The sequence below is a fragment of the Mauremys mutica genome, chromosome 3 (genome assembly GCF_020497125.1).
Source record: "Mauremys mutica isolate MM-2020 ecotype Southern chromosome 3, ASM2049712v1, whole genome shotgun sequence".
In the NCBI taxonomy this organism is placed as follows: Eukaryota; Metazoa; Chordata; order Testudines; family Geoemydidae; genus Mauremys; species Mauremys mutica.
The window spans coordinates 95635461-95660394 of record NC_059074.1 but is presented as its reverse complement, the minus strand read 5'-3'; the positions used below and the strand labels follow the sequence as shown (position 1 = coordinate 95660394).

The window sequence follows — 24934 nt, the reverse complement described above, 5'->3', positions numbered from 1 at the left end:
GTGTTACACTGTTGACATATCTAGCTTGTAATCCACTATGACCCCCAGCCTACTCCTTCCTAGCTAGTCATTTCCCATTTTGTATGTGATTTTACCATCCCAAGTTAATCACTTTGCATTTGTCCTTATTGAATTTCACCGTATTGACCGCCATTTGTCCAGTTTATCCAGATCATTTTGAATTTTAATCCTATTCTCCAAAGCACTTGCAACCTATTTCAATCCTTTCATTAATTCTTGTTTCATCCTAAAAACAAACAAACCCCCACCCCAAAATTCCTTGTCCTCACCTTAAAGGCACTTATATAAATTTCACCCCGTACCTATAACTCTGCTCTTATTTATCCAACCTCCAAATCACTTCTATGTTCCTTCCAATCCTTTCTCTCATACTGCTTTCTAAGAAAGCAAGTCTCCCTCTCAGTTTGCATTTCTCACTCACTCTGTCATATGCCTCCATAAAACACATACACATCAAGGAATGCTTTCTTACTTCTCCCCATATCTTCCCTTTCCTGAAATGCTATACCATATTTAGTTGTCCATCCATCTTGCCTACCTAAAGGCTAAGACCACTGGGTCTTGGACCACATCTTATTCTGTTTGTAAAAGCACCATATAAACATACATTATTATATACATTGTTTTTACTAATAATAAATGCTCACACAGTATCTATTTCCAAAACAGGAAGAAAATAAAGAGGTATACATGTATTTGAAAGTGCATTTCTTCATACAAAATATGCGCTTACGTTTATCAAATTTAATACAATGTTCAATTTCTAGCATTCAGATCAAATAATTATAGGTGTGTACAACTGAATATGCAATTATACTAAAAACTCACAGGTGCCTTTTGTTGGATTCATATTTATTCATATTTAGTCATATTTAGTCAGCTGGAAATGATTCAATGCTTATTTTTTCCATTTTTAACCATTCCTATAGTGCAATGCCTATCAGTATAAATAGATTCAGGAACCATGCAACAGAACCTTATTTTCAATTACATTAAAAATGGCAAATTCAAAACTGATAAAAAGAAACACTTCTCCAAACTATGTGTAATTAGACTGTGGAACCCCTTGCCCTATAATGTCACAGTGAACAAGAACTTTGCAAGAATCAAAAAGTTACTGGACATTTATACTGATAACAAGATTACCCAGTTACATACTAAATGCTAAACATTTTAGAAAGGATATAAAACCTCATGCTTCAGGTTTTAAACTAATCTGTACTAGGGATTAAGATGAGACCTTTGGGGGTGGGGGGACAGATTACCCCATACCTGCCTATCGCAGGGTTTGTTGCACCTTCTACTGAAGGTGCTGGACACTGTTAGAGACACAATACTAGAAGAGATGGATCATGGATCCGATCTAAATGACAATTCTTATGTTCCTACTGTTTTTAATGATTCCATACATTTACTCCTGGGAGAATGCTGCACTTCTGTACATGTGCAGAATTTATGTCCCCTATAGATTTCTTTGTTTCCCCGCAGAAAAATGACTCCGACGGGGAAGCAAAGGGAAGCCACAAGAGCAGTCATGCAACCCTCACCAGCAGTATGTTTCAGGTGCCCAGGGCAGCTGGCAGAGAGGTAAATCACTGTGGGGCAGGGGGCGGGACTGGGGAAGACCTGGCTGGTGGCTCCTACCCTGTGCCGGCCTCAGCTGCTAGTCCCGGCTGGGCTAAGGAAGACAGGACTTCCTCTTCCCCTGCACAGCATCCAGGGCTGGCTCAGACCCACCCCCAGATTTCTCCCCCAGCTTCAGGAAGCTCTGCAAGACCCCCTACCCGTCGCCCCGCCACTTCTTGCACCCATCGCTCCTCAGCTGCAGGGGGAGGGATCCCTGTACAGGGATCTGCTCCCCTATCTGCCCAACCCCCATGCATCCAGATGCCCTCATACCCAGACCTTCCCATCGAGCCTCACACCTCTGCACTCAGAACTCCCCAATAAGCCCCACTGCACCTGGACCACCCTGACAAGCACCCACAGCCTGACCCCCCTGGCAAGCTCTATATTCCACACACTCAGACCCCACCCTGCTGAGCCCCAACCACAGCCAGTGGCCTGTGCTCCCCAGTGCCATGCTGGAGCCTCCACTTTTATTTCAGAAATAAAATTTGCAGAATTTTGAAATAACGTTCACTGAACTTTTATTTTTTTGGCGTAGAATTTTTTCAGGAGTAATACATTGTAAAGTACATCTGCCATGGCTCCAAGGGATGGAGTAGTGTCGGTTTTATCATTAAAATATTAATTAAAGAAAAAAGGTACCAAAGTATTATATCATGATATAAGAATATCTTGGCCAAATTACTTCAACATAGTTGTTTCACATCATAATGTGAGATTGCTTTAGCTACAACAGAACAGCAAAATAATTTTTAATGAAGAAACTTTTCGTGCAATATTCTGCTTATCCTACTCATATAAGCTAATAGGCTATGCATAAAATTTCATCTTTAGCAATCTGGTCTCAAGAGATCAATGGGAGTTAGTATGAAGAAGTGTTTCTAAGACTCAATTTAAGGATACATTTGGTAACAGTGGATATGGGGTCTCTATCCTAGCACAGTCCTCGTGCAAATGAAGACTGCATACTGTGCTTTCTTGGATGCACCCTGTACTGACACATAGCCTGATATGCCTTAATCTTGCACTATGACCATAAGTGCTAGAACTAGAGGTGCTGATGCACCTCCTGGCTTGAAGTATGGTTTCCATTATAGACAGGATTTACAGTTTGGTTCAATGGCTCTCAGCACCCACACTATACAAATTGTTCCAGTACCCTTGACTGTGTTATATATTACATAGGGGATATGTGAAATCCAGCATAAGAGTTTTCAGTTCTAAAAACATGAGGATTGAGTCCTTATAGTGCAAGATCATAATGACAGAATTATTTCAACCTAGAAAGACTATTCTGTGACAAAAGGAAATCAGTTTTTTAGAACTCTATACCTTTTACACGTCTGTTACAGCTAAAGAATAGATGGCATTGTTAGATTATACAAATGTTAAAAGACCATTTATAAATTCTAGAATTGCTAAACTGCTCATGAAACAGTGAAATTTATGAGTCAATTCAGAATGAAGTAATAAGTAAGAGTTTAAAAAATGGTACAGCTTACCTACCTTCTATGAAATGTGATTTTCAGAAGCAAAATAACCAAGGCTGTGGTATTAGGTACTTGTAAAGGTTAAGGAATTTGAGGGAAAAGCAACAGCAGATTTATTTGAAAATACAGAACAGCTGAAGGCCTTATTGGAAAGCTGTACTGAATTAATGCTTGTTTAGTCTGGCAAAGGGTTGCCACCTGGTTAGTTTATTACTAGCTCAGGCTGGTGCCTCACCTCATAAAAGCCAGATGAAATTAAGATGAAGCCAACTTTTTTAAAATGATGTTTAATAAATAAAAATAAAGCCACTGTATAGCAGAAAGTGTAAGATTCCCTTCCCTTGCTTTTCTGTTTGGAAAAAAACCCAAGCAAACCCCAAAAATCTGAAATAAGCAGTGATTTCCCTAGACCCCTCCCCCATGGGGGGGTGAACCCCCCTGAATTTCCCCAACACCCTCCTCCAGTTACATGCAGTGTTGGAAATTTAGTCATTGGTTGGAAATTTGAATTGAAATTGAAACATTAATACACTCTTTAAAAACATATACAGTATATGAGAAAATACTTGTACCTGAGAAAGCATAATGGTTTGAAAAGTATGAACTAAGAGTGGCTTCCTCATACAGCTGTTATTTATGACAATGTCAGCACATATGTTTGAGCTATATGGGCCTACTTAATAATTTCAAATGATTATTTATAAGCAAGGTCTGAGTGTGTGTGTGTGTGCGCGCGTGCGTACAGAGCAGAAATCTGGAGCTGAACAGAGACTGGCTCACTTCAGGCTCAGGCGGAGCCCGGTTTCCCTGCAGGTTCGGCTGTGACTCCTCGGCCCGACCGTCTCCCCTCAGGCCGGTTCCCAGAGCCCATCCGTGGCGTCTCCCGGGGAGGCTCAGGGCAGCGCTAGCGCCGTCTGGGCTCCGCGCCTCCCGCCCAGACCCGCAGCCGGATCGCCGCGCGGGGCCCGGCTCCCCCCCCCCGCTAGCGCTGACGTCACGACGGGAACTGCTAACGATGGGAAGCGCCCGCGGCCAGCCGGAGCCGGGTCACGCGCTCTGCCTCACCTCGCTCGCGGCAGGTCCCTTCACGGGGGGCACCACGGCCGGCGGGGGGCGGGGCGGAGACAGGCTGAGCGGCCCTGGGCAAGCTGGAGGCGCTGCCGCCGCACGCGGTGTTGGTTGCCAGGGTAACCAGCCCGGCCTATGGAGCCAGACGTCCACCGACCGTTGCCCCGGCCCCCGGGGGGTGCGGCCACGCGCTGCCGCCGGCGGTCTGTGGGGTCCCGCCCCCGCGCAAGGCGGGGCCGACGGGCCGCGCTGGTTCTGTCCCGCAGCTGCGAAACCGGCCGCTGTGAGGTCCCCGGCGCGGTCCCGCGAGCTGGGCTTGCTCGGTGACAGCGGAAGGCGCTGCCCGCTGGGCCCAGGTGGCGGGGGAAGGCGGCAGCATCGGTGCAGGGGCAAACCGAGTGCACGAGGAGGCAGGGGCCGGAAAGGGTCCGAGGGCGACAGGTTAAGAAGAAGGAGAAGCGCTGCCGCCAGTGGCGGAGGGGAAACCCTGGGTGAGGGCGTCGCGGGGATGGACTCAGCTGCAGGGGTTGCAAAGACAGGGTGCGGGTGGCAGCGGTGCTCCCCCGCAGGGGGCTACAGCTCAGCACCTGCCGCGCCCCAGGGCTGTGTTCTGAAAGGCCCCCAGGTGCGGCCCAGTGCCCAGAGAAGGCTGCACTTCTCCCTCTCAAAGGGGGTATTGAGCTGCTAAAGGAGACTGGAGTCAGAGGAATATTTTACACACCTACCTCTGAAACCCTAGACTTGTCATATACGGTTTTTTAGTGTTAAGATTCCCTTACCCGTTAATGTCTGCCTAAAACTTCTGAGTGGTATACACATTTGCCTTAGGTGATGGTGTTTGCCTGAAGCACCCACTTGTATTTCTCCACTAAGTATAGTTTCACTCCTTTAAATTGTTTACTTTTTAAAATGTTTTATTAGTTTTAGCACTGCATCATTTACCTTCATTATCTTTGTGCAGGTGGATGTCATTAATGTACATTTTAATAATCATTGAAAATATTAATAGTTGCTAGTAGCTTCAGCACTCACAGCTGCAGCATTTCTAGTAACATTTCCTCTGTTTTATGATTTTGTAATCTATAATTTTTATTCCTAAATTAGTGTGTTATATTAAAAAATAAAGAAAATTAACAAGTCAGTTCTTTAGGCTCATATGACTTCAAGGCTGCCTGAGTTCTTGGGTTGGTGCCAAAACTTCTTTGGTTTCCTTTGATCTATCATTGGCCCTTGGCAACTGTTATTTTGCATCTGTACCCAGCACTTGAGGGCATTTTACCACTTCTGTGTAGAACTCATTTCCCAAATATTCAGTGAAGGCCAGATTTTTAAAGGTTGAAAACGCCCACCTGCTTCTGAAAAATCTCACTAGTGACCTAAATATCTGATCCTAGGGACACTATGCTATCTTGTATGAAATCTTTTTGAAAGGTAAATTTCTACTGTAATTTTTACTCAACATAAATACACAACTACAAGATTGGCAAACAAGAATTAAAAAATCAGGAGTTATGCACCCAAAAGTCGGATGCACAGAGGCAGGGCCATTGTTACAGCAGAGCCCCCTACAGGAAGCAGGACAGAACAGCTGATGGTTGGTAGACCAAATGAAGGCTCTTATGGTCAAGTTGACCCATGGGGCTGCCCTCTGAAGAATACAGCTAGTGAGATTCCATTTTGATTTTACCCTCTATCTGCTCATTAGACACTTGTGATTAAAATCTTATCTTTTACTTTGTGCTCCCAGGAAAATTTAACTTATAAACACCCCAAGTCCCCATCATCTTACACCTTCCTTACACTGATAGCGTTAATGAGTCCATGATTGCAGTATCAGCAACGGTGTGAGGGGAGTCTGGTAGACTGCAACAAAAATGTTTAAAGTTAGCTGAAAACATTGTGATGTTGTCTCAGCATACATGTATAGTGCATGCAGGACTCATTATCTGGCCCAGAAACATGCAGAAATAAGGTATGGCAGCAACTAGATATACTTTGTATTTGTTTCTGAAGCAGTAGTATGTTTTCATTGTAGGCAAGCCATCTAGCTGGTTTACTTACCCACTGATTGAGCCAATCAAGCCTCACTGGGAGAAATGTTAGAAATATGTCTGTTAGGCCAGCTAAGTGTCTTCAGTGGCTCATCAGTGCAAGACCACGCAGGTCATCTCTGAGTAATGGATTTGTTGACAGCATTGGGAAGTGTTTTGAAAAGAAGGCTGATGCTGACATTAAGTAGCCAGGTACATACACTATATATTATGGCCACATAATAGAGATTTATGGCTGGATTAACAAAGGTACCTAGGCAGCTATATCAGGGGTTTAGGCTCCACAGCATTTCACAGAACTCTCCCTGAACCCTGTAGGTTCCTAAATACACTCACTTGGCACCTACATTTTCAGGAATAAAAGTTCCCTAGACATTGACGTTTTTACTCATGAACACTCTTGGCCTGTGGATGCCTACTTCCTGCCCAAGACCCAGAGCAAGGAACCAGGGAAGATAAGCAAGCAAATACCTAAATTGCATGTGGGGCCTGATCCAATACGTATACTCTGAGGCTGCCTACTGGAGCTGGTCTCATTCAAAATCTGCCCAGACAAGGTGGTGCTACTGCTCATCTTATAACTTTGAGCCCCATGGTTAGAGAACTCACCTAGGATGTGGGAAATCCCACATTTAGTTCCCTCCTCAGTAGAGGGGAAAATAGATTTGAACGGGGGTTTCCCACATCCCAACTGAGTGCTCTAATCACTGTGCAAAAAGTTGTAAGATGGACAGCACCACATCCTTCAGCCATTTTGTGTGGAGTGAGGCAGACATCTGCCTATCTCATTCTCCCAAGCAACAGTTTAGATACCTATTCTGCCTGACTTGAAGAGAGGGGTTCCTGGTTGTGAATCATCAACACAGCTAGGAACCTCCCTGCAGCCCAGACTTAAACTCTGTGAGAGGGGCAGGGTTTAGAACCCATGCCTCTCCTCACCATCTCCCAGCTTAGGGAACTCCCTATCTAGCATGCCATGTCTTACATATGATATTCTTGTTAAGACACCATAGAATGATATTAGCCTTTACTGTAACTACTCAATTTGTGATTCACGATCACCCTCAGATCCTTTTCAGCAATACTGCCATGTAGCCAGTTATTCCTCATTTTGTAGTTAGGAAGAAAAAAAAAAATCAAATTTACAAGTGAAGTATTTTGCACTTATCTTTATAGATTTTCATCTTGATTTCAGACCAATTCTCTAATCTGTCAAGGTTATTTTGAATTCTAATCCTGTCCTCCAAATTACCTCCAACTCCTCCATGCCTGATGTCATCTGCAAATTTTATAAACATACTCACCACTCCATTGTCCAGGTCATTAATGAAAATATTTAGTTTTTCAGATGCTGGAATGACATAAGAACATAAGAAAGGCCGTACCGGGTCAGACCAAAGGTCCATCTAGCCCAGTATCTGTCTACTGACAGTGGCCAATGCCAGGTGCCCCAGAGGGAGTGAACCTAACAGGCAATGATCAAGTGATCTCTCTCCTGCCATCCATCTCCACCCTCTGACAAACAGAGGCTAGGGACACCATTCCTTACCCATCCTGGCTAACAGCCATTTATGGACTTAGCCACCATGAATTTATCCAGTCCCCTTTTAAACATTGTTATAGTCCTAGCCTTCACAACCTCCTCAGGTAAGGAGTTCCACAAGCTGACTGTGCGCTGTGTGAAGAAGAACTTCCTTTTATTTGTTTTAAACCTGCTGCCTATTAATTTCATTTGGTGACCCCTAGTTCTTGTATTATGGGAATAAGTAAATAACTTTTCCTTATCCACTTTCTCAACATCACTCATGATTTTATATACCTCTATCATGTCCCCCCCTTAGTCTTCTCTTTTCCAAGCTGAAGAGTCCTAGCCTCTTTAATCTTTCCTCATATGGGACCCTCTCCAAACCCCTAATCATTTTAGTTGCCCTTTTCTGAACCTTTTCTAGTGCTAGAATATCTTTTTTGAGGTGAGGAGACCACATCTGTACACAGTATTCGAGATGTGGGCGTACCATGGATTTATATAAGGGCAATAATATATTCTCAGTCTTATTCTCTATCCCCTTTTTAATGATTCCTAACATCCTGTTTGCTTTTTTGACTGCCTCTGCACACTGCGTGGACATCTTCAGAGAACTATCCACAATGACGCCAAGATCTTTTTCCTGACTCGTAGCTAAATTAGCCCCCATCATGTTGTATGTATAGTTGGGGTTATTTTTTCCAATGTGCATTACTTTACATTTATCCACATTAAATTTCATTTGCCATTTTGTTGCCCAATCACTTAGTTTTGTGAGATCTTTTTGAAGTTCTTCACAATCTGCTTTGGTCTTAACTATCTTGAGCAGTTTAGTATCATCTGCAAACTTTGCCACCTCACTGTTTACCCCTTTCTCCAGATCATTTATGAATAAATTGAATAGGATTGGTCCGAGGACTGATCCTTGGGGAACACCACTAGTTACCCCTCTCCATTCTGAGAATTTACCATTAATTCCTACCCTTTGTTCCCTGTCCTTTAACCAGTTCTCAATCCATAAAGGACCCCTGAAGGACCCACTTTTTTATGCCCTCCCAGTTTGACAGTGAAGTATTGATAACTGCTTTTTCCGTATGGGCTTTCAAACAGCTGGACACTCACTTTATAGTAATTTCAGCTAGCCCACATTTTCCTAGTTTGCTTATGAGAATATCATGTAGGACAGCATAAAAAGCCATACTAAAAATAAACTGCTTTCCCCCTATTCATTAGGCCAGTAACCTGTCAAAGGAAGTTAGGTTGGTTTAGCATGATTTGGTCTTGACAAATCCATGCTGGCCCTGCCTTGTAACCCCATTATTCTCCCCCATTATTAAAAAATTGTTCCGGTATCTTTCCAGGTATCAAAGTTAGGCTGATTGGTCTATAATTCCCTATCAATTATAATTAATTATACCAGTTATAATTAACTGAGAAATGGGCTTTAGCAACGATTATGGACCAAATATTTAGGCCCGAACACAGTTATCATAATTATACAATCACAAGAACTGTACAAATAAATAGCCATCTAGATGTCCTGCTAACTATTTGTACAAGAAACAGAGTGCACATTCATTAGAAAAGGAAGCCCTTTCAGTTAATCATAGAATTTTGGTCTCCAGGCTCACTTGTCTGTAATAATCACTGTTTAAATGTTGATTTTATTTAGTTAACTTTTCCCTTTTCCTGTCCCCACCAAAATATTTGGGATTTTGTATAACATTCTTAAATGCAATTAAAAAAAATAGAAATCACCCTTTAAAAAGTAAAGTAAATTGAAGTAGTATTAGATGGATAACTTAAGTCCAAAACTATTTAAGAAGTCAAAAGAAAGCAGGTGCTTTAAACTGCAACTAGTTTATTAGGTACACAGGAATTAGTACTATTCAGGTACAAACTGGCTTACAGACAGACAGATACATCTCATCCAACTCAAATCTTGGAGCTGAATGACAGGCAAGTTTTTCCTCCTGCTTCTTTTCATAGGGTCTGTCAGCTAGAAGCTCCATGCAATTTTTCTTATTTTCTGACACTAGCTTTCTGATGAAGAAACTGGCTCAATGAGAGAACATTTTGTCCATTAACTGAATTAGTGGCCTAGGACTTCATTATCTCAGTTTCTCTCTCAGCCTAGGATCAAGTTCTTAGATCTTCAGCTCACCCTCTGTGAGGTCCTTTCTGGCAAATCTAAAACAAAGCTATCTATATAATGTTGTAGGAAGGTGGCAGCTCAGCATTTATCTGTGAAGAGCAATTGCACACACAACCATGATTACACTCATGCATTTAGACACTTTAGGGTCAATTATTAGAGATATACAACACTTTGCATTTAGATAGAGTTTCTGATCCATACAAGCCAATATGCTTTAGTGAGGTGAGTAGGCATTATTATTCCATTTTTACAGACAGAGGAAACTGAAGCACAAACAGATTAAGAAATGTGCCCAAAGTCACTCAGTGGCAAAACTGGGGCTAGAAGGCAAGTCTCCTGACTCCCCTCTGATAAAGTCTGATCCAATGAACAGACTATGCTTAGAGACACCCTAGCATGTGAATTAAAATCACTGAACCCTATTGATACATTTCATTTACAAAATGTAGACAGGCACAGTTCCTTTTTTAACCACAAATTTCAATCCCTGAGAAATAGGTACTCTCTATGATGGGCACACTACTGGCAAAACCTTGTTAACACTTGAGAGCATGCTTACAGTGATTAGAAGAATGGTTCTGGAGAATACTTTTTATTTTCCTATTTCAAAAAGTTATCTAAAGTACTTGTAGACCTTTTGCAAATCAGACAAAAGCACCATTCTGTCAATACTATCAATTCAGTATTGTGAAAGCCAGTACCCCTTTCTCAGAGAAGGTGCCTTGTTTAATTAAAGGGCCAATATGTTTGCATTTGCAGTTACTGCTAATGTTTCAAGTGCAGTAGAGCAGACTTCTATGCAATTTGCTTTTAAAATTTCATCACTGCAAAGGAACAGATCTTTGGAAAGTTGTTCTACAAAAGAAATTAACATTTCAATGAATGTAAGATTTTAATCCTAATCATTTTACCATTCCACAGTAGGATATAGTTTAGCCTTATATGGAATGTGCTAATATTTTTTAAAATAAATAAAGAAGTTTTGAGATATTAACATGGGGAGAGATTAACTATTTAAAGTTAAATATAGGGAAGTGAAAATTCAATTTAGTATAGCAAAGATGTTAAAAGTAACAGATTGAAGTGACATTGTATTTTCACAGAATACTTTTGTTAAAGAATTATAACATTTTAAATATCCTTCAAAGAGATTAAGTTGTATAATGATCAATGTAACATGACCACTGTTAGTCAGAGCTGTTTGCCTAATTTGTACAGCTACAGAAGTTTGGTCCTTTGCTTGCAAAAAAGGATTCAGAAACATCAGTAGCTTTTTCTTCTCCAAAACTTTATTAGGTAGACATTACTAGATGACACTGTACGACCCTCAGCATGCAAGTAAAGAAAAACTCCACTGTGTATACTTTCACACAATCCATATGTTAACACACTCAGAACACGGTTTCCCAAGATTAGGTCTAGAACAGGTGAAGTGCATTCAGATTCTTTTTATAACATCCTCCAATTTCATCATGAGGAAATTTCCTTTTAATTCCTCATAAATAAGGGATATTAGAATATGATGAAAGTCAAAGGGATGCATTCAAAAGCACTGAAGCACCCTAAGCTTCTGATTTATGAACTTCACCCACAGGATATACACCAAATTCACTGGACACTCTTTACTGAAAATGCCTACAGTAAGTGTGATTGGATTTAGCAAAGTGGAACAGTACAATGACATACTTATACATGAATATTAGTGAGGTACCATTTTGAAAATAAACTGTTAAAAATTTCACTTAATTTCAAAAGGTCCTGTCCAGCAGGATGACGCTTTTCCTTGTTTCCATGTTTTTGTACATGTGCATATACAACCTGTGTTTAAATGTTTTTGAAGAACAGGATTCATTTTTAATTATTAGTTATACATTCATTAGAACAAGTTTAGTCAGACACTACTATGGCAGATTGTACAGAGGATGATAGAGGACAAACATTGTCTATAGGCCACCTAAAACAAAAGGCACTCAAAAGGAGAGCAAAAAAATATTCGTTACAAAACATTGACACAAACTGAAGCAATAATGGAGGGAGCATATGCAGTAATAGCCATTGATATAATTCTAAAGTATCAGTCTAGAAGGTAGATTAGTAAAAAAAATACTGCTTAAAATCATCTATTGAGATTTTTTTTGTCAAATTACTGTAGCATAGAGATGTTTAGATTAACATTCACAAATTTAGTATAGACACAATCACTCTTGCTAAAATGTTATCTTAAATAATTTTGCTGTATAATGTAATTTTCAAATAGAAACACAAGGGAAGAATTGTCCATTATCTTTCAGTATTTTGCATGGAAACAGAGAGGAATGTGCTTTTGAGGGAACAATTTGTTACACAAATACTGCATGTTTCTCTTATGATAGCTGAAGTCTTATGATACATGATCTCTCATTCAGTAGGCTGTAGAGTACTTAATTCTGATAAATTTAAGATAATACAAGAATAAAGCTATTGGTATGAGAGGGTATCAACAAGGGTTATGGCAATTCAATAAGTCTCACTGAAATGAGACTCTCAGTCAAATTCCCTGTTCTTAGTAACTTCAGAATTGTAGCGTGTCTGACTGAATCCTAGTGAAGTACTTGTATGTTTCTTTATAAAAAAGTCAAACTGCAGGTGGGAATAATAATTTCTTCAAATATTTTCCTTACTGTAATTTAAGCTAACTGCACTGGATGAAACATATTCCAGAATTCTATAATTCAGAAATTTCAGTAACAGGAACAAAATCCCCACAACCTTATTTTTGGTCAAACTAACAGAGTGTAGAAAACAGTTTATAAAGGAAGCCTATTTATGACCATAGTTTCATGAAGAAATAATTTTCCAAAACAAGCATCAGTTTTCATCTAAAAATCAGTTTGCCTACAGTAATTTTCTTTTGACAATTGACATTTTATTGGTCTAATTTTTTTTTAGATTTTCAACAGTTCAGAAGAATCTACAAAAATTCAGAAACAGAATATAATCCTTATTCTGACACCAGATTTGAGGAAAGAGACAAAAAAAGGGATCAGTAACTTTTTATGGTACATATGTAAGTACTTCACACGATCTAGAATATAGTGGGGAAATCCTGGCCTTCAATGAAGTCAGTAGGAGCCGGGACTTCACCCAATATTCTCACAGAAGGGAGGAATCACATCCTCCTTTTTGAGACAGAGGGACAACTAATGTTGCTTACTCAGTATGGCCTGTATCTGTTTCAAATTAATTCAAGTCTCTTCACACAAAAATAAGTAGCAGAACTAATAGAGGGGTAGGGGGCAACTGCCCCTCCCTCCCCCATGGGTCTTTAGGTGTCTGTGTGGTGTCTTTTCAAGCATATTATGTAACTGACAAAAGGAGGTGTATGACAACATTTTCAGAGGGAAAAGTTTCAGCCCATCATCATGGAGGGTCAAATATTAGCCAGGATGTCTCTTCAAGCATCCTTGGATGCCACAGACACTGCAAGCCCACCCCAAACTCACCCAGCAGCATCTGCTCCTGTCCCATGTGGCTGGGCCTGGTTGGCCATTTCAGGAATTGCAACATGGCACACAGGTTCAAGTGGTATAGCAACCCCGTGTGCCACATCACAATGACACTCATTCAAATTTGGCCTGGCTGCCCGTCTGTCGTGATGAAAAGGTGACCAGGCCAAACCTAAATGGTGCTCTGATGACCTGTGTGCTAGGTTGTAATACCCAGAGTAGAGAGCTAGGCTCAGCCCTGTGGGTCAGGAGCCACCACTGCTATGTGAGTGTGGGGCAGGCTTGCTCTCCAGCCCTCCCCTGCCTCCATCCCCAAGGCCTCCTTCCTGCATTGCACCAGGATTAGGGTTCTGGTGCTGGGATGGAGGGTGCAGCTGCAGGAAGTAGGTACTCCCTTGGCAGGGCAAAGAGGATGCAGCTACAGAGAAGGAGTACACCCATCGAACAGGGAGTCTCCACAAATGACCCACTGCCCTCCAAGGTTGTAAACCTGGCTCCACCACTCTCTCTCATCTAAAATTTGGCCTGAAAGGTTTTGTCAAAACCGACAGGTACTTTTATTAGAAGACAAAAAGAACACTGACAACATATATTTAGATGCATTTCTGGAAGGGGGGGGGTGAATAGTAGTTTAAAAAACAGAAAGACAGGATTAAGATCAAGCAAAATTAAACAGATGAGAGTACCTTTCTTGTTCCTAAAATGTATTATGTTGCAATATCCCTGTTTCAGAATAAAAGACTTTTGGCCTAAAGATGTCTATATATAGCAATCAACTTGTCACTACTTCCTATATGGCTTTTTTATAAAGGAAAACTCAACTGATTCAAGCAATAAGGCACTAACATAGGTTAATAAAAACATGCTGTCAATACACAATACAAACCAAACACTAAACCAAAACTGAAAAGCAAGTGTTAATATTATACTCACTTTTCCAATTTGTAATGGCCTTTACGTTTCTCTCTCTGTTGACTAGCTAAGAGACATATTAGAGTCCTAGTCATGCGTGCATCTTTTCATTTTAAAATTTCTAGAAACTACTTACTAGATGAATCCAAATTCCCTCTTGCCCCAGCATTCCTATCTACTTCATATGAAGGGAGAAAGATTTGTCACTGATTTTGCTGGAAGTAGGATCAGCACCTGTGTTCTGAACCATGTTAGAAGCAGGAGTAATGTTTTTATTTTCTCACCATATATTGTACTTATCTATATCAGATAAAATAGGTTATTTTTTGTATTTCAATGATTTAATTGCCACTAAAGAGAAGAAATTTGGCCCTGAACAGTTCAAGATTGGACAAAAAAAGATTTTGGGCTGTCTAATTTTGGAATTTTTTTTAGAAATTTAATTTAAAATGCCAAAGGAGACATTGGGAGTTTGTTTTTAAATTTTCCCAGAAAATATAAGAGGTCAGATCCTCAGCTTTTATAGATCTGCCTAGCTTCACTGAAGTCTATTGAGTTATATTCATTTATACTAGCCTAAGATCATTCTCTTTTTAGGAGCCATTGCTATTAAACTGAACAATATTATATAATGATAAAATTCTTATACTATAATTCCAAATGTAATACTATTTACACATGCTAAACTGCATTAGCTAATAGTAATACTGTACCAATATTGTCTCAAGTGGTCAATTTCAAATGCAATTATTTCCTTCTTTAGCCACTTTAACAATCAGTTTGTGAGTTGGGAATATGATTAAATACAATGTGTAACAACTGGCAATAAGGTAAACATTCTATTATGAGATGGCACAAACAGACAAATGTAAATTTACCTCCTTGTACTTGCAATTTCTGGATATGAAGCAGGAGAATGTAGATTGACATGAAAAATTCTTAACTGCAATTCCCATGTAAAAAAAAAGAAGGGGGGGGGGGACATGGCTCAAGATTGAACCTGCTTGGCTTCCCTTGGAGCTTGAATCAGATATGAGCACATTTCTTGACTGCATCAGCAATTTACAAGCATCAGTGTTAGTATTTAACAGCTTGTTTTGACTGTATGTTTTTCATTTCACCTTTTTTCCTTTGTAAAATGAGGCAATCATGGGATCACATTAGTAACTTTATGCTGAGTTAACGACAATAAATAATTTAAAAAAACTGCTAACAAAGTATTATTTTTGTCTCATCGTTTTCCACAAATTTCCTAATTGCTCATGCCAGGTGTTCTGTAACATTATAGTTGGAAATGCACAGGGCTGGCATGCACTGATGTTTACAAGGATCTTGCATGTACTTTTTGTTCAATTTTTTTTGTAGTGTAAAAGTGGGTGTCTCTCTAATAATTTACAAATAAACCTCTGCCATTTTGACTTTGATCCACACAATAATTTCAGATTTACTGTTCAGTTTTTCAAATGAGCCAAACAGAAAATGAAAGGTTTTCTGCTGCACTGTATGCAGTACTTTTTTTTCCTAATTACTATTGAGAACAGGGCCTTTAAATTTTATATAATAAGACTTGCAATATTTTTTAAGGGGAAAGATGAGCCGTATTTAGACATTCAGTTTTACTTTTCTAGGAAATAAGTGACTGTACCTTACTTACACACTCTCATATCTCAAATACATCATGCATTCTATGATCAAGTTCCTAATCTACCGTAAGTATTGGCAAGTATTTTACTGCCATATTAACAAGAGCATTAATGATTAAATGCCTTTCACTGCTAATGTTTCCACTTTTTATAGGAAGAGACTATAGATAGCTCTAAAGCCTTTACTATCACTTGGAATGACATGGAAAAAGCTAGGCCAGGAAAATTACAGTCCTGCAAAGAGAAAGTAATTTTGTTGTAAGTGCTGTTTTTAAGGAATCACAATGTGTTATGGGGACAATTTTGCTAAGTTCAACTCAATAGTATGAAAACTTACAAATACAGTCACACTTCAAAATACATAAAAAGAATGAATGTGAGTTTAATTTTTCTTGCCTCCTAACAAGCCAATTACTCCTATGTAAGTGTAGTCAAAATGTTGAATCATGACATCACTGTTCATAGAATCATAGAATCTCAGGGTTGGAAGGGACCTCAGGAGGTCATCTAGTCAACCCCCTGCTCAAAGCAGGACCAAACCCAACTAAATCAAACTGTTTTCCATGTCAGGCTGATTTCTGAATCACAAGACTACTTCACTGAAAAATATAACAAATGATGAAGCTGGGTTCTGAAAGAAAGAGTTTCCCTGATGTAAATATCTCTACTAACAATAGGTAAAATGCCAAAAAATATTAGCAACTCAAACTGCTAATTGTATATGAGTACTCTTTTTCAAGTTTGTCCCAGTGTGAAAGTCCCTCTTTAAAAACTCTGGATGTTTGCTGATTGCAGTTCCTAAAACTTACTGATGTGGGTCTGCTGAATAAGGCAGGCTTTAAAAAAAATGCCTAAATTAACACTATAAACTAAGTGGTTTACTAGTATCCCAAAGAGGAAAAATGGCTACATACTATTACAAGTCAACATTCCCTTAGCATGGGACCTTCCACAGAAAGCAATTTGAGACCAGATCAACTGTTCTTCCACCAGAAAAAAGTTTAGTCTCCCCCCAAAAAAACTTCCCCGCAAAAAAACAACCGAACAAAAACTGGTGCTATGAAGAAACTGCTCAGAGGTTTTGACAGAAAAAAGATGGGATGCCTTACAAGGATGTAGAGGAGAGCACCTTTCTGAAAAATTCTGAAAAATTCTACTCTTACAGAAGATGTAAAATCCTTAAACATAACTTCATGTAAACCAAAGTTACCATTGGCATAAAAATGGATGCAACTTCAGTGACTCCAATGGAGTTGTGCCTGCAGCAAACACCAGCAGCAAATTTGGCCCACTGCAACTAAAAGGCTACTGATGAAGAAATCATGAAATTCTCTTCCAACAAAGTGCTCCTTTAGGATGCTTCCCATCAGCAAAATTCAAAGTGATCTAATTTAATATAGATTTAAGTTATGATGGCCCATGGTTCACATCCACAACTTAGAACTACACAGCCATAACCATGGCCAAGAATTATAAATGATATAAGGTCCACTTCAGAAAGAAATGCCACAAGTTTTAAAGTTCAAAGTCTGGAAAAGTAATCCGTTTGGCCACTGAATTTGAACCAATTTCCCCAGATACACTTGGCAAAAGAAACTATTAAACTCTATAAGAATCATTTCATCACTACAGATGTAAGCAGAGAATTATTAGTCCTCTACAATAGACAGATATATCTGTCCTGCACTTTTTTTTTTTTTTTTTTTATGTCACACTGACTGCTGTGACTCTTTGGAAAAACAGACAGCTCACTGACTAAACAAAATTCATAGTGGCAATGCAAATACTTTCAAGTATTATTGGCAATATTCACCTCACATTATAGAAAAATTAAAATGTCATGTTGTCCAACCTTCCAAAAGCAAGGTGAACAGATGCAATCAAAAAAACACCATGTCATCAAGAGCTGTGCAATAAACTATTTATATAGTATCTCAAAAAATGAACGATGGATAGATCCTCAGCCCCTGCTGTCCTAAAGGGAGATCACAGAGGTGATTTGAAAGTGCATTTTTAATTATTTTAAAGATATGACTATACTGTGCTATAAATAAGTGATAAAAATTGGAAACACATTGTAAATATAATTTGTGATACTGAAAAGGAAATGTTATAGTCAACTGGAGGACAGGATTGCTGTGCATTTATTGACTCATAACTGTAGTCCCACCTTTCAGTTGCGTAATTCATTGCCCTCTTATTGGGTAAGGTAATAGGATTTGCACAATAACTAGTTATTTTCCAAACATACAATATGCAATTCCCTGCATAATCACTGCAGTTACACAAATACCTCCACTGTGAAAGGCTACCACACCTAGAACTCCATAACATGCCTGCCATAAATATGGTTGTCTCAGCTTCTGGTCTCCTTCCCACCCTGTAACCTCACCTAGTTGTATTAAACACAATTTAATTACACTTAGTGAAAGAAGGAAGGGGACTAAGCCTTCCCCCAAGGGGCAAAGAGCAGCATGGGAGAGAGAAATTATTGGGAAAACTAGAGTTAGATAGATTGGCAGGTAGCAGTGTTTGTTGTGAACATATGGATGGGAAGTTCCTAGGCACTAGCCATTCAGAGTAGATATATTCAGAGTAGCCAGTCAGAGTGCAAGTTTAAGAGGATACTTTTCAGTACAATATTAATAATTTCAGGGGGCTTTGATAGCCCAGTATATAGTTATTACAGAGTTAACAACTCCTGAGTTTTTGCCCTCAAATGTTATTTCATGCAGGAGCGCTACTACCTTGAAGATAAGTACCTTAAAGTTACAATTTAAGTACACAGGGCAAGATTTCCTCCTCTGATAGGACAATCTGAGAGGGGACAAAGAATGAGGAAGTCTTTGAGATGTCTTGTGGGTGGTAAGTTGTTCCTCTCCATGGAAGAGCAACAAAACTGGCATCCAAAAATCACAGATTCAAGAAGATCAACAGGAGGCCAGAGCCCTCTACACTGAAGTCCTGGACCTCTGCCCAACTTGGTTTTACCAGGTTACACAGTTGGAGCCACTATGATAGGGCTTATACAGCTGGCAGCAGATGTTGAGATCTACTTTTAAGGGAGGCTTCCAATTGCAGAAAGGTGGCTGTAGAAAATCCAAGCTAAGTCTGTATTATCTTTGTACAGGAATCTTTACAGTGGGCAGCAATCATGTCCTCAACTGGCCTGCCCCTCCCCAATTACCCTATGGAATCTCAATCTGAATGTGTCTTTTGGTGTGAAAATGCTTCTCAAATGAAAAACAACCTTTTACTGTCTACTGTAGCTACTTCCCAGTGCCTTCTGGATCCATGGGTCCAGCATACAGTAACATGAAACCTGTCTTAAGAATCATTCAAATGGCAAACAACTTAGTGTTTTAATGAAAGTGGTTTACTGATAAAGGCAGAGCAGAACTGTTGTCTAGTAAAGAGTGGTGTAATATAGGTTTTATTCTAAATAATTTACAAATAAAAATATTTTGTAGGAGGATGAATGAAAAACCATTGATCAATTTCCAAATCATAGTAGCTAAATAAATTCTATTCCAGAAATTTTGGTATAGTTTGTGTGTATCAGAAATAATTTAGAAAATATTGACTTTTACTTTCAAATCAAATATTAAATTTATTTCCCAGGAAATTAAAAGACTGTTTAGAAGTCAAAATTTTATCAACAAAAAATAGTTAAACTTAAGGATTCACATTTGAATAGCTGTCAATTTACGTGTTTACATATTTAAACAACTGGAATATAAAATAGTCTTTTTTAATATAGTGTTCAAATTTTTAAGGTTTTTTTTATTCAAGAAAAGTGAAGAAAAGAACTACAAAGTAGGCAAGCAATCCAGGACTGAATCTCTCTCCTTTCATACAAGAAAGCACAATCAATTGTTCCTATCATTCTTTTGGAGAGAGAGCATACAAAAGATAAGCATACTCTCTCATCTTTATAAATTAATTAGGTCAAACTTGGCTAATTTTTTATATGTACAAACAAAATGGAAAATAATTTAATCAAAGTAGACAAAATCAAATGAAAATGAACACCCCAGATGACACAGTATTGTAGGAATTGAGAGATGTTATTTTGTATTTTTTTTAAAACCTTAATGGCATGCTTTTTGTGTTCACAATTTTTTTTTTGATTATAATAAGAAGTGACTGGATCTAATACCCTACCCACACTGATGGCACTAATGTGGAAATGCATGCTATTCATTCCATTCTCTTATCTTAAGATCTTACTTGCATTCCCATAAGAAAATCTGAGGTTATTACCTCAAACCTCCCATCGTGAAAAAGCTACAAAAATAGGTTACACATTGTAAGAATATTTCAAACATTTATAAAGAACCAGGAAGAATAATTGAATCATTCCACTGTGTAACCAACTACAGAAAATCTCAAGTACTAAGATATTCTTAAATGAAATAGTTGATTTGACACTGTTTTACAGACTGCACTGCAAACACCAAAACTCTCTATACATCTCTAAGGTCTGAAACTTTTCTAAATAATACAAAAGTATCCCCAGAAAGTTATTTGACTTTTAAAAGAAAGGAATAAAAATCCCTGAGTAATCCAAAAACAACCGATATGTATGACCTTAGAAAATGGACTCTCTTAAAACAGATTAGTTTCAAGGCAGCTAACAACTTTCAGGTACAACCAAAATAAGGGACAGATGTATCATAAGAGATACGGTTTTAAAGCTACATAATCTATGTATTTTAATTGGAAATACTATACTTTGAAATTAGGTAACTGCCTCAGTTTTTAATATGAAACTCTTAGAAAAGGTCCTATTTCCACAATTGCAAGGTCAGCATATCTTTAAACTGAAATGGAAGATGAACTGAGAGGTGCTGTTGCAACGATCTTGGCTACTTTTATATACTTGTACACAGTGTTTTGGTAAGAAAAAAAAACAAGCTGGCTAATGCCTGTAAATAAGCAAACACTAGCCATCTATGGTAAGCTGACATTTGTGTTGCCAGGTAAACAAAATCCACTACAATTTCTTCCACTGAGGCTTTGAAGTTGAAGTACACTCTACTGCTGGGGTAAACATGGATCACTACATGGCTACTGTTATATTCAGGTTTCAGGGTGGAGTTTTTTTGTTTGTTTTTTTTTAAAAGGATATCAGTGCAAAATATATACTCTCAAAATTGTACGCTGTATTTGGAAGCAATTTACAATACCTACAGGCTTTCAAGGAGACTAAATAAAACCACAGCATATACAAATATCAGTCCCGCACCTATCCAACCGCTCCTGCTTCTTGCCCCCTGATGCGCCCCTCCCCCCGGGACTCCTGCTCCATCCAACCCCCCCTGTTCCCTGTCCCCTGACAGCCCCTGGAACTCCCGCCACCCCCATCCAACCCCCCCCTCATTCCTGACTGCCCCCCCCCAGTACTCCTGCCCCCATTCCCCGCCCTCTGGCCACCCCAACTCCTCTCCACATCATGCCCCCTGACTCCGAACTCCCCTGCCCGCTATCCAACCCACCCTGCTCCCTGCCCCCTTACCGCACTGCCTGGAGCACCAGTGGTTGGCGGCGCTACAGCCATGCTGCCCAGAGCACCAGGACAGGCAGCCGCGCCACCTGGCTGGAGCCAGCCTCACCACCGCGCAGCACAGAGCACTGGGTCAGGCCGGGCTCTGCAGCTGCGCTGCCCCAGGAGCTCGCAGCTTCGCCACCCAGAGCATTGCGCTAGAGCGAGCTGAGGCTGTGGGGGAGGGGGAATCACAGGGGAGGGACTGGGGGGCTAGCCTCCCCGGGGCAGGAGCTCAGGGGTCAGGCAGGAGGGGCCCACGGGCCGTAGTTTGCCCACCTCTGTCTTAAAACAAAGGTACTGTTGTCACGGTACATCACCAAAACCAAGGAAGAGAAAACAAAGTGTGGAATACTAGTAGGATCGTTTCTAACTCCTTGCCTCCACTCTGTGCCTGCCCCCACCCATGAGACATTGGGTCTTTTGGGAATTGAGCAGTCTACTTAACAACATAAACATGTGCTGTTTGGGTAAATAATATTTCATAGACTGAATCTTCATAGTGTAGCTAGTTTGTAGTGTATGTGCCAAAATACAATTGAAGATACAAGTTAGTTCTAGCTCCACCATGAAAACAGACTCTCCTACCAATTTCCCCATCTCACTTTCAGTGAGTGCCTGAAGACAGAAAGGGCCAGTAATATTTGTTTGTCTTAGCTAATGAAACATTTCTTTTTTGCTGGGAGGGGCTGAAATGCTGTACTGTCCTACAGAATTAGTCTCCCCAAAATCATTGCTTATATTCCTAACATAATTTAAATACTACAACAAATATCGACTTGGTTCCAATAATTTTACTCCTTACTTCCCTTTGAGGCACTGATATTTTGGCAGTGGCAACCCCTGCCACATAGGTGATTAAACTCCCTAATCCGCTGGTAAAATCGGCAGACAATATAACCAGCCATCATCTTCCAGCATCTGATTTTAGATATTGGTATGTTAGACAGAACACTGTATGTGTGATGAAAAATATTTACAGAATTAGACTCTAAAACCAGACGAGGCTATTCAGTGTACAGTAAAAGTTCAAACACCTTTAGGCATTTCCTCTGAAAGGCCTATACAGAAGCTAAATGGAAAACATGTTACCAATTAAATGCTTTCTTCACAGGACAATCAGTAGAGTTGTGGCTACAATGCAGACTTTGATTGTCTACGAAAGAAACTTAGACCTAAAACTTTAAAATTAAAATAAAAAACACATTTAAAAAGCAGCAATTAGGGGGGCCATCTTGTTTGGAGTGCACCAGAGTAGGAGGCATTCTGGTCAGCAGTAGTGTACTGTGTGGAGGGAATATGGCAGAAAGTTCCCATTATTTTTCCAGGATTGTGGCTTCAAAGCTGCTAACCAGTACTATATTGCTCTGTCGCACATATTTTGTGTAGCCCTTACATGACCAGCTCAGTTCAGGTGAGTAAGGTCCATTCTTACCAGGGCATACCTGTCCGTGACCTTTTCCTCTGCTTTTTACAAAGGCAATAGATAGGAAACACAAATAAACCTGCCAAAAAAGAACACACAAAATTAAAAGAAAATAGTATATAGTTATAAATAGTAAATTGTAATTTCTCAATATGTGCACATCTACTCACACACACACCACCCAGTATCCAAATATTGCTCCACAAATTCCTGTGAAACTTAAATGGTTAAGACATTTAGACTAGCACAGAAAATACTGAACTGAAAGAGTCTCTTTTTGGTAACTACACTAACATTTCTCTATCTTTCATTAATTTTGGGTTTAAAACTTATATTATACTTCGGAAATTGCATAGTTTAAACTCTCACAATACCTCAAAGGACACAAATAGTACAGAACTGTTGAGCCCTGGCAATCTTAACTCCACATTAAAGTTTTTTGCTGTGAAATTATAAATTATCAGGAAGATTTCTAAAATACTTCCAGATTTATTCAAAGAAACCTTAACCCTCTGATTTTATCTGGCATAAAGATCCTGTGGGTATAAAAGAAGGATGCCATTCAATTTATGGTTTACTTTTAATTTACTTGCATAACTACTGGCTCGATCATAAAACACAGTGTTTATTTTGTAATTTACATGATACAATTCCTGCTAATGCCCCTATCTCTCAGGAACAAACATAAATGTCTATTCCATAGTGTTGATTATACAAGACATGAGAATTCCATCATAGATTTAAAGAGAATATTTTAAAAACGTACACACTTTTAAATTCACAACTAAGTTAATAAATCAGTTTTCATACAAATGTAAACCTAAAACCCCCGACACTAAGTTACACTCATTGTTACTTACTTTCAGTTCAGTTTTCTTTTCTATTTGCTCACTTTCCAGAATCCCAATTTCTGACTATAGAAAACCTTACATGGGTGATATAACCTGAACTACCATGCAACATGAAAGTAATGTCTTGGGCCACAAGGATATTGTGATTTATATTATACTAAGTGGTTGTATGCAGTGTTCCTAGAGCCGTGTTGGTCCCAGGATATTAGAGAGACAAGTTGTGTGAGGTAATATCTTATTAGGGCAACTTCTGTTGGTGAGAGAGAAGTTTTCAAGCTCCACAGAGCTCTTCTTCAGGTCTAGGAAAGGTACTCCAAGCGTCACAGCTAAATACAAGCTGCTTTGCACAGATATTAGACTGTTTGTATTGGCTTAGTAAAAAAAATCAATTAGTTTTTACCCTCTGCTTACAGTTGTTTTTTCCCCGGTCCCTGCCTTTTTTTGATGGAATGTAGATTTCAAGTATTACATGTCTTCCTCTATTAGTAACTTCACTTCCCTGAACATTTGGTGGAGGGGTATTTTAATGGAAAACGTATTGATTTGCTTCCTGGTTAATTAAGTTTAATTAAGTTTAAAATACAATGTTTTCATTTTCTCTAGTGAAAAAGTATGGTCTCTGGATCACCAGCTGTCTGCATCAATGAGTGTACGAAACATCTGCAGTTCACTGGCTTTCCAGTGACACCATTAATTTGAAAAGTGGAGGAGAAACAGCAACACCTTTCAGCTGAATGAGGGCAATAGCCGTTTCTTCTCTTCAAAGGGATGTAGTTCATTAATATTTATAAAGCACTTTGAGTTGGTCAGAGAGAAGGTGCTATGGAAATACAAATATTACTTGGAGTGCTTTTCATGCCTTGTCTAGACTAGGATTTAAAAGTGTAGTGTTTGCCTGTGTTATCCAACATGTTCCAACACATTGATATTTTGCCTTAAGACATGCTAAATTGGTCAAGTTGAAGACCAGGTTCCTCCCTAGGCTTTAAATCAACCAGTTTAGTATGTGTTGAAGGCAGCATGTCTTATCTTCACATCAGCAAATGTGTGCCAATATTACACTTTTGATCCTAGCCTAAGCAAGATTTGAGTTTATCTTAAAGCCTTTCTGTAAAAAACAAGCTGTTTAA

The 24934-nt window shown here is 39.4% G+C and overlaps 2 protein-coding genes and 1 long non-coding RNA gene across 10 annotated transcripts in view; 1 reads left to right on the top strand and 2 right to left on the bottom strand.

The window, feature by feature from the left end:
* Window positions 1-4341, bottom strand: part of LOC123366412 (polyamine-modulated factor 1-binding protein 1-like) — a 38244-nt gene extending 33903 nt beyond the window's left edge. Inside the window, exons 1-2 of one of the 6 annotated variants that reach the window (XM_045009845.1) lie at window positions 3713-3910; window positions 3153-3159 (exon numbers count right to left, since the gene is read on the bottom strand). In XM_045009845.1, the coding sequence (XP_044865780.1) occupies window positions 3153-3159; window positions 3713-3763 (58 nt within the window). In that variant the 5' untranslated portion in view covers window positions 3764-3910. The other 5 variants (XM_045009850.1, XM_045009848.1, XM_045009849.1 and 2 more) reach the window with 5 other exon arrangements.
* Window positions 4342-4395: 54 nt separating this feature from the next.
* Window positions 4396-24910, top strand: LOC123366417. The gene is made up of 3 exons (XR_006578066.1): window positions 4396-4699; window positions 12871-12988; window positions 24408-24910. It is a non-coding gene; the product is annotated as an uncharacterized LOC123366417 (long non-coding RNA).
* Window positions 9662-24934, bottom strand: part of RNF217 (ring finger protein 217) — a 63562-nt gene continuing 48289 nt past the window's right edge. The window contains exons 6-7 of one of the 3 annotated variants that reach the window (XM_045009852.1): window positions 22963-23032; window positions 9662-10028 (exon numbers count right to left, since the gene is read on the bottom strand). In XM_045009852.1, coding sequence (XP_044865787.1) covers window position 10028; window positions 22963-23032 — 71 coding nt within the window. In that variant the 3' untranslated portion in view covers window positions 9662-10027. Of the gene's footprint in view, window positions 10029-11209; window positions 15283-22962; window positions 23033-24934 lie in introns of those variants that run through there. The other 2 variants (XM_045009853.1, XM_045009851.1) reach the window with 2 other exon arrangements.